General features: G+C 61.4%; 1 protein-coding gene and 1 long non-coding RNA gene across 5 annotated transcripts; both read right to left on the bottom strand.

Annotated features, from left to right (window-relative positions):
• Window positions 1–283: 283 nt before the first annotated feature.
• LOC138062577 (maestro heat-like repeat-containing protein family member 7) lies at window positions 284–5,743 on the bottom strand. Of its 4 annotated transcripts, XM_068921355.1 has the most exons (9): window positions 5,371–5,743; window positions 4,547–4,661; window positions 3,938–4,075; window positions 3,267–3,443; window positions 2,543–2,668; window positions 2,245–2,346; window positions 1,753–1,855; window positions 1,462–1,521; window positions 284–1,153 (listed from the first exon to the last, which is right to left on the bottom strand). In XM_068921355.1, the coding sequence occupies exons 1-9, from the start codon at window positions 5,490–5,492 to the stop codon at window positions 987–989; spliced, it is 1,110 nt and encodes a 369-aa protein (XP_068777456.1). In that variant the 5' UTR covers window positions 5,493–5,743; the 3' UTR covers window positions 284–986. The 4 variants fall into 4 exon arrangements, with proteins under 4 accessions (XP_068777456.1, XP_068777454.1, XP_068777455.1 ...); XM_068921353.1 differs by having other exon boundaries at window positions 4,547–5,499; XM_068921354.1 differs by lacking the exon at window positions 1,462–1,521 and having other exon boundaries at window positions 4,547–5,499.
• Window positions 5,744–5,989: 246 nt separating this feature from the next.
• Window positions 5,990–8,427, bottom strand: LOC138062641 (uncharacterized). The gene is made up of 3 exons (XR_011136563.1): window positions 8,318–8,427; window positions 7,149–7,258; window positions 5,990–6,551 (listed from the first exon to the last, which is right to left on the bottom strand). It is a non-coding gene; the product is annotated as an uncharacterized lncRNA (long non-coding RNA).
• Between the last annotated feature and the right edge of the window lie 678 nt (window positions 8,428–9,105).

Raw genomic sequence — 9,105 nt, 5'->3', positions numbered from 1 at the left:
GCAAAATTTGATTTATGTAACTGATGCTGCAGCATAGTAACTGCTGGAGCTGGGTGCCTCCAGGGAGGGACCCTGAACAAAGAAATCCTGGCGTAATTAGACCCCTTACAGTTTTATTTCCCACCTGCCAGGGAAGGTCTCCCCCAATCCTCTTTACTGAGTCTTCTTTACTCTCCTTCTGGTTGGTGTCGCTCTCGTTCTGCTTGGTCTTGGCCTTCAGCCCTGGCTCGTTGCCATGTCCTTGTTCCCCACAGTCCCTTATCTCCTCAGAGGTCAACCCCAACCCACGTGCATCCCATCTTGTCTCCTGCAGTCTACTTCGTAGCCTCATGAGCTAGGTGTGTATCTTTATTAGCTGCTTTTAATGGGTTTGGCAGTTACATCCTCAGCAATGATTCTGGAGTTCATGGACGGTTCGGCCTTGAGGCCAGCATGCGCAGGGTAGGCAGTGGTGATAGAAACAGAGCTGCATGTCATACCCCAGCTCTGCCCTTCCACCTGAGATGCAAGCCCTGAAGACAGCAGGGGCCTGCTCTTGCCCTGGGGTGACTGGAGAGGGCAGGGGAGGCCAAAGCTTTTCTCCCACTTTCCCTTGGCTATTGTAGGCCAGTAGAGCAGTTGACGCTTTGCAGCAAAACCAAAGTGTGTCAGGCTGCTCTATGCTGGCCTGGGATATTGGAACGAGTGGACACCCCGTCCCACCCAGGACAAGCCAGATTCTTGCAGGCAGCAACTTTTGCCCCTTGCCTTTGGCTCCCTAAAAAAAGAACACTCACTCTGGCTGAGGAAACGGGGCTGTATCTTTGCGGGAAGTACAACAAAGCCATGAAGTGGTAGCACAACAGGGGCTGTGCTTGAGGAGTCGAGCTGTCCTGTGGTGGCGGGAGATGCCAGCAATGAGCCAGACCTTCCAGCACACTTGCGTGTGTCCGTGCTGTGCAGCACCATGGCATTGGCACAGCTGCGTCAGCTCTGCTCAAACGGAGTCACCTCCTGGCGGGAGGGTGCCACCTCACCCATGCTCTCTGGAGCCAGGGACACAGTGCTCCGAGGTGGAATCTTGATGCTCTCCTTGGCACCCTCAGGTTCATGATGGTCTGTGACACCAGGCAACGGACTAAAGGTTCAGCATCATTTTCCAGGGGCTGGAGGGCTGCGAGAGAAAGGCACCGAGCTGAGAACAGACTCCCACCTTTGCAGAGATCCCAGGAATCCCCCGCCAGGCAGGGCCAGCCCCACTCAGCTCTTCCCATGGGGAGGAGGCAGCAGGTAGGACAAATGGATCAGCTGGCACTTGCCGGTTGGCCAAGCCCCAGATGCCCCCCAAATACCCCCTGCTCTCCCCCACATACGGACACAGAGCCTTCCTCGCCTGGGGCAGGCCAGTGAACTGGAGCTCACTTCCCAGCCTCCTCCCTCCTCCCTGCCAGGGCTGCCTGACACAGCGCTGCTCTCACTCACCAGTGCACATCTCCTGCACCTTCTCCTTTCTCCGCTTCTTCACTTGCTGCCCGATGAGCCCTAGGCAAACACCTCCGCTCACCCCTCATACTCCTCACCAAGCCCCGAGCAGCACAGCTCCCATCTGGCCTTGCCAGCTTGGCCATGAAGCCTCCTCCCCTTGAGCAAGGCTGGCCCCAGCCCCGTCCCCAGGGTCCCCAGGGTGCAGGACCCAGGGACGGTGGGAGGGACTGAAGACCCTCCTGTGTGCCCGTCTGGGTGGGCAGGCATGGCCCTGGGCTTGTGGCTCACCAATGAACCTCACAGCTGCCTCCCGCAAGGATGCGTCCGGGTTCTCCAGGTATGGCAGGCTCAGGCACAGGTGTTGCTCTGCTCTGCTCCTGTCCCTCAGCAGCTGCAGACAGCACAAGGACAGGGGGTTGGCACCGAGCCTCCCCAGAAGGCCAGGCCTGTCCCTCCTCCCTGCTCCGGCCTCCTCTTCCTTCCTGTTCACGCCTCCCAGCTAGAAGCTGGCTGGTAGCCAGGTTCAGAGGGAGCAGAGGGCAGAGCGGGGCCTGTGGGTGCTGAGATCCCCGCCATGCTTCTGCCAAGGCCCAGCCAGGCCAGGGGCCCCTTCAGCACCCCAGCGGGCACTTAGAGCAGAGGGCCCTGCAGCACAGCCCAGCACAGCGGGGGCTCTGGGCTGCAGCAGTGCGTGAGGGGCACAGTTGTGCACCCTGCACACTGGCCATGGTGGCAGGCCTCGTCCCGCCGGGGCCCCGGGGGCTTTGGCCACGTCCTTACCACGTACTCCCCGATCTTCCACGTCTCCGCTCTTCTGGCCAGCTGCTTGAGCTCCTCCCACTTCAGGAACTGTGCAGCACTGACCAGGGCTTCCTGAGAGGCCTGCAGAGCAACAGAGACCAAGAGATGCCACCGCAGCCACAGCACACAGGAAGCTGCACCTCATGCTGCCATGCGTTCCAAGGCACACTTGGCAGCAGCCCTTGCCTTGCTGCTCACCTCCACCCACGGCATGTCAGCATTGCTTCCCCAAAACACTGCTCCCTACCTGGGCCACTCTCTGCACCTTGTCACTCACGTGGAGGAAGAGCGGCACCAGGCTCCTCTGTGCATGCTGCTTCAGGTTCCGTTTGTTCTTCCCCACCACAATCTCCAGCAGGTCTTTGAAGAGGAGGATGGAGAGCTCTCGCACTCTGCTGTCTTCCTGCGGGCAGGGAGGAGAGGAGGGGAGGCCTCAGCAACGACTCCAGGAATGGGGCCCGACAAGAGCGTTTGCTGTTGTAAGGCCTCGTCCTCTCTGGGCACAACTGTCCCCCAGCCCGGCCAGAGGTCGGAGCTGAGGACAAGCCTCTGCTGAGGCAGCCTGGACAATGAGGGTTGTCGGCGGCAGCAGCACGACAAGCTTCCCTGGGCTCTGTCTCCCTCTCCCTCTGGAGGGAGCTTCTTGGATTTCCCGAGGGCTCCATCAGGGCCCCCGCACAGAAAAGGACAGAAAGGGACAGCCCCGGGGCACAGCCTCTCCCTCACTCTCTAGCCTGCTCCTGCTTCTCTGCTCATCACTGCCCCAGGCCACGGCCGAGAGCAGACAGGGGGCTGGTTTGCTCTACTCCCACAGCCCAGGACACCAAGGCCAGCACAGGCCATGGGCTGAGAACCACAGGGCAAAAGGTTTCCTGACACACAGCAGGGCCTGTGCGGGGACGCGCCAACAGGCACATATGCAGAGGGGCACACAGCACCCAGACCACGCATACGGACCCCCGGACACACCAGCAGAGCCCCGGCTCTCCCACCAGCCTTACGTCATCAAAGCGTGGCAGAAGCTTCTTGGCCAGCTGCAGAACAATCGGGTTGGAGCCCTTCTGTTCCAGGTAGCTGAGGATGTTTCTCAGCAGCATCAGGCTTCCCACACACACTTCCCTGCAAGCATGCTGCAGCCACTCCATGCTGTCTGGGAGCAGGCTCTGCATTCTCCTTTTCTGTGGGAAACACACAACTTTCTTTGTGGGAAGCAAGGACAGACCCCCCCCCACCCAAAAGTGCTCTGTGTGCTCTTTTCCCATCAGGGCTCAGTGGCCAGGGCCAGGGCTCTGCACACACACAGGCCTTGGGCACAGAGGCTGCAGTGCAGGGCACAGATCTCCAAGGGGGCCCTCAGCAGGCACTGGCCTCTGTAAGGACAAAAGCTGCTGCCTCAAGGCCCAGGAGCACCTGGCTGCATTTGCCCGGCCCTGTGCTCCAGCTCATTGTCCCTCTCCCGGATCTTCCCAGTGGGCATTGGTGCCTTTCTCCTTGTGCAGCACGGCCAAGGGCCTGGCATGACACTTGGGGCAGATGAATGGGGCAGTGGAGACTTGGGAGCAGCTACCGCACCTCCGGATTGCCAGCAAAGTCCAAGCCACTCTCTGACCCAGTGTCTCCTGTCAAGCCCCAGGCTGCCAGCACGGCTTCACCCGCCTGCCCCCCTCCTCACCATCTTGGGTCTCTTCAACAGAGTCACGAGGCCTCTGAACGCCAGTCTGCACATCTCCAGGCTCTCACTCTGCACATAACTCTGGACGAGTGGCAGGACCTCCTCATCCATGTCAGCAAGGTCAGGGCATTCCAGCAGCTGAAATGCACTCAGCACTGAAAGACTGGCAGAGCCGGCAGGACTGCCTGCAGCGTGCAGCTCTCCATCCCACCCACCATCCAGGGCAAGGGCACCAGGCCCTCACAAAGCTCAGCCCAAACACAGCAGGCATTGTGCAGACACCCCTGGGCCCTGCTCCCAGCCCTGCACCTCATGGCACGCTGCACACACCGCTCGCCTCCTCCTCCCGTCCCCTGAACCCTCTGCAGCCTCTTGTTCTCATCCCTTGGAGGAGCAATTGAACACACAGAGAACTGCCACAAAGGAGGCACAAAATACAAGTGCTTACGAGTGGTCGCCCAGCAGAAACGAGCCAAGGCTGGGGCTACTAACAGGAGCGTATGCATTGCCCCAGCTCCATTCACCAGCATCACCCCACACGCATGTGCACAAGCGAGCTACAGCATTTAGAGGCCCCTCCAGAGAGGCACCGCTTGCCATGAGGCCCACCTCGACAAAGAAAGCCATGACGGGCAGCTGATGAAACTGGTCCTCCCTCCTCAGCAGCCTTGCCAGCTGGTGGAAGAGCCAGCAACGCAGGTGACTGGGAGCCCCCCTCATCGCTCTGTCAGAGGCAAGAAGGCAGTGCTGGGCCTCAGGTGAGCAGGCAAACCTCCTCTGGCATCTCTCTGCCCTCTCGAGCCATGTCCCTCCAGCACAGGGCAAGGCAGGCCAAGGCAGTGCTTGGCACGCAGCTCCTGCAGCCAGCGGCATTTCATCATGGAGCACTGCTCTTGCCCTACCACACCTTGCCATTAGAAAGCCAGCGTCAGTCATCATTACGTTCCTTTTGGTGGGAGACCGGAGAAACAGCCTTCCTGCCCAGGCGGCATGGCCTGCCCACACATCCCCGCTCCTGCCCGCTTTGGATTCCTGTGCCCCTGGGCCCTCCCCATGTTCTCCTGTGCCTCTTGCACCTTTCCTGGGGCTCTGCCCTCGGGGGCACTGCAGGCACACCGTCCCCAGTGCTCTCGGTCATGTGAGCCCAGGCCCCACAGGACGGCACTCCAGGCCTTTGGGAGGGGACCACTCCTGCACGCGACCCTCTCCCACAGCTCCTAACACCACCTGCTCCCCCAGCAGCTCTCCAAGCTGGGCAGCATGGCAGCTCCCAGGGCCCTTCTGCTGGGCGAGCCCTTGCCACAAGGGCTGAGGCTGCAGCCCCTTTCTTGGAGAACTGGTGCTCCCCCTCCCCCAACAAGAAGCACAAGGGGTGGCACACCCCACATCCAGGGAAGAGGTGCTGGGCCACAGCAGGCCGGAAAGGGCTCAACCTGGCCAGCACCACCACTCCCTTCTGGGAGGTGTCCGCATGCAGAAATAGGTCCCAGCCACCCTTCCTCTCAACAGCCACGGCTATGGTCTCATAGTGAGCACAGCGCAGCAGACTTTTCATGGCCTGCACGGCGCACCTGCATGCACAGCAAAGCCCAGGTCATACTGGCAGCCTGGCCCTGCCTCCAGGTGCAGCGCAGAGACAGGGCCACCGGGATCGAGCACCTGACGTGGCTGGTGGGACGGGACTCATCCCCTTGGCATTCCCTCAAAAACATATTTGCTTCCTGGTGGCTGAACTCTGCTGTGAAGACCATCTGCAAGAGCAGCGCCAGGAAGAGCTGGGGGAAAAACGCCTTCACCGCCTCTGGGCAGACGGGCTCCCGGACGATCTCACACAGTGCCCTCGTTGCCTGCAGAAAACACCCAGACACACCTCGCACTCCCGAGCAGCCCCCGGCATGCTTCCACAGCCCTCGAGGTGGGAGGCTCGGGCACAGCCTTGGAGCATGGGAGATGCAGATGGAGGCCTCAGCCTGGCTGCCTGACCAGGGCCAGCACCCGCAGGCTCTTGGGCCTCAGCTCCTGGTTGTACACAGTGAGCCTTCCTGCCTCAGCATGACCATCACCTCGGCAGGCTTCGTGTAGCGTGCACGCTCTGCCAGGCTCCCTGTCCCAGGCCGTGCTGCCTGCCCAGGTTTTGCAGGAGCCCTACTCCTGCCCCTCACCTTGCCCCGAACCTTACCCTGGCTTTCCAGCCTGCTGAGCGAGGTCGGCGGATGCAGGGACAGGGTATGCAGGATGGACATTTCCTGGGCATGGCCAGCCTGGCTGTTTGTGTGCAGAGAGGCCAGGCAGCACTTGGCAGCCCTGTGCGCTGGCGCAGTCGGAGGCCTGGCACTGGGCATGTTGTATCCATGGGCCCAGGAGAGGTCCCTGCTTGGGGACACTCCGGCAGGGGAGAGGGCGAGAGGGGGCCTAGAGAGGCAGGCACCAGCCTGGGGGCACGGGAGGCCTCGTCCCCTGACTCATGGCCAGCGGAAGGATGCAGTTGTTGTCCCTGTTGGAGCTGGACTGCTTGTGCAGTGGCCACTCCTCCAGCAAGCTCAGCAGCTCCCGCAGCATGTCCAGCGCAAGCATCGGCTTATCCATCAGCACCTTCCACATGCTCACGGCAGTGCTGCAGGCCAAGAGCGCTCTGTCAGTGGTGCCTCCTTGGCCGCAGCACCGTAGCCTGGGCCAGCCCTGGAGGTCCCCAGCTGTGTGCCAGCCCTGCCCCTGCCCACCCCCTCCTCGCTGAGAGCCCCAAGAGGGTCCTGCCCAGGCAGGCACGACGTGACCAAGCTGAAGCCCCTTGCACCATGGCCCAGGAGAGCCAGGAGCAGGTGCTGTGCTGGGTAGCAGCACCATGGGGCATGTGGCCAGAGGGCCACCAGGGCAAGGCAGGATGCTTGGGAGCAGGCTCACAGTGCACTGGCTCTGCAGGCAACCCTAGCTTGCTGGTGGCCAGCAGGCTGCAGCTGCTGCTGGGACTCTTGGAGCCAAGCCTCTGGCTAGTCCCCGCTCAGTGACAGTGGGAGACACAGCAGTGAGAGCGGGGCTGCTACCAGGCAGCAACCAGTACTCTAGGTGCCACTCAGAGCTGCTTCCTTCTCCACCACCACCTCCGTACCAACCCCAAGGCCCCCTCAGCCCCACTCATTAGGCATCCCTTTGCTCATCCACGTCTCCTCAGGACCCCATGGCCAACAGTCACAGCAAGGGAAGTGCTCCTCACCCTCACGATCACGCTGATGTTGCTCGTCCACAAAAGGCAGAGCTCATTGTCGGCTTCCCTCTCCTTCTGGGGCTCCACATACTCTGGATCATCCTGCAACATCGCCCGGCCTGAACAGCAGCAGAAAGACACAGTGGTCAGGAGGAGTCATGGAGAGCTGCAGGTGGCAGACTCATGGCGTCAGAGAGCAACCAGCCTGGCAGAGACAAAGGGCATGCCAGGAATGTATGGGGAGCAAGATTCCCAGGGAGGGTCGGGGCCTATTCCAGGGCAGAGAAGGGCAGTTGCTTCAAAGGGTACTAAAAGCCCCACGGATTTGATTGGACTTTCCAGTGGGAAGCCCGACACAAGCCGTAGCCTCTGAGCAGGGGCTGCTGAGCATTTTCCAGGCCAGTGGTATCCAGGACAGGTACTAACAGCCTGCTCCCCTGCTCCTACATCAGCCGTGCCTCCTGCTCCTTTGCCTCACTGAGCAGAGGGGCCAAGGCAGTGCGATGCCTTCCCTGGCCTTGCCAGCATGGCCGCATGCAGAAGCACACAGCCCAGCACTGCTTCTCTTTCGTCTTCGCTGCACAATGAATCTGAAGAGGCAATGGAGAGCATCCAAGGCCCCACACTTGGTCTCCGCGTCCTCGTACGCACAGCAAAGGATGAGGCAGCCCACCAGCTGTCCCAGCATTGGCATGGGACAGCAGTGCCTTCCCATAGCAGGCAGGGCTCTCATCCACTCCTCCAAAGGGGTGCCACACCTGTGGAAGGCGGGTGGGACAGGTAGAAGGGCTGACGGGAGGCAGTCACCACCAAAGCCCTGAAGCCAAGACTCTGCCCAGGCATGGATCCCAGGGGAGCCAAAGCTCTCGAGGGCCCTGCAGGCCTTGCCTGCCAAAGCAGCAGCCCAGCACAGGCAGCACTGCCAGGCTGCGGCTCACATCATGCTCCGTGCGCACTGCTCCCCTGCACAGGGCTGGGGGCACAGCTGGCTCCTGCGACAAAGGGACTGCAGAGAAAAGCCCATGGAGAGAGCGCCAAAGAGCTTTGCTTCAGGGCAGAGCCTTGCTCACTGCCTTAACCTGTGCCCACGCTTCCCTCCGAGGGACCCCTGAGCTGCACGGTGCTCTGGGCTGCTGCAAAGGGCCAAAGCGGGGGCTGCACGGTGCTTGGCTCCTTACCTCCAGCGAGGAAGAGTTGGCCAGCAACTTGCTCAGCCTCCCAATCCTCCCCACGGCCCTCTCACGCACAGCTGCTCTCTCCGTCTTGCTGAAGGGCAGCAGCATCTGCAAGGAGAAAGGCTACTGCTCTGCCCGGGGAGCTGACGTCCACTCCAGCAGAAGCAGCTCTGCTAAGCGCCTGCCTGCAGTGATACAGTGCACCAAGGCTTCCTCGGAGCTACAGCCAAGCCTGGAATGGCCTTCCTGCCCCTACAGGCCCCAGCCTGCAAGGCCCACCTTGCCCTCAGGCAGCCAGCCACACCTAAACCCCCTCCCAGCCTCTGCTCCTGTGCCTGCACATGGCCCCGGGTGCCCTCTTCAGGATGGCAGGGCTTTCAGGCCACACCTTCCCTAGGGGTCTGCAGTGGGCTGCCTGGCCTCCGACCTCTTGGCATGGCAGAAGAACCAAGCTTCCAGGCTCGACTCCCCTTGCAGGACACGCAGCTCCCAGTGGGTCTCTGCCCCATTCCGATCTGGCAAGGAAAGCACAAGGCACGGGGAGGCAGGGGGGCAGCAGCACCAGCTGCCATCTGTGCGGTGCCTAGAGAAGAAGGGTGACAGTCCTCGCACTGCTCTGGTGCAAGGAGAGCTTTGGGGGCAGAGGTGGCCCAGGAGTGTTCATGGAGGAAAGAGCCTGCAGCGTGCTGCCTGTACATGGCACTCGGGTGGGGAATGTCCACTCGAGGGTGTCACTTCCCTCTGCTGAGGAACAGGCCCAATGCAGCCCACTCTTTGCAAATGCCACACCT

This window comes from Struthio camelus, chromosome 28 (genome assembly GCF_040807025.1).
Source record: "Struthio camelus isolate bStrCam1 chromosome 28, bStrCam1.hap1, whole genome shotgun sequence".
NCBI lineage: Eukaryota > Metazoa > Chordata > Aves > Struthioniformes > Struthionidae > Struthio > Struthio camelus.
Note: the sequence above shows the minus strand (reverse complement) of the source record. Positions and strands in the feature narration are given on the sequence as shown.

Excerpts from the sequence above, each read along its gene's own strand:
- LOC138062577 (XM_068921353.1), bottom strand. The coding sequence starts at position 4,876 with ATGATGACTGACGCTGGCTTTCTAATGGCAAGGTGTGGTAGGGCAAGA. Across the intron at positions 4,076-4,546 it reads TCATGGCTTTCTTTGTCGAG|CTGCTGGAATGCCCTGACCT; the intron begins GTGGGCCTCATG and ends AGTGCATTTCAG. Across the intron at positions 1,856-2,244 it reads GGAAGATCGGGGAGTACGTG|CTGCTGAGGGACAGGAGCAG; the intron begins GTAAGGACGTGG and ends TGCTGTCTGCAG.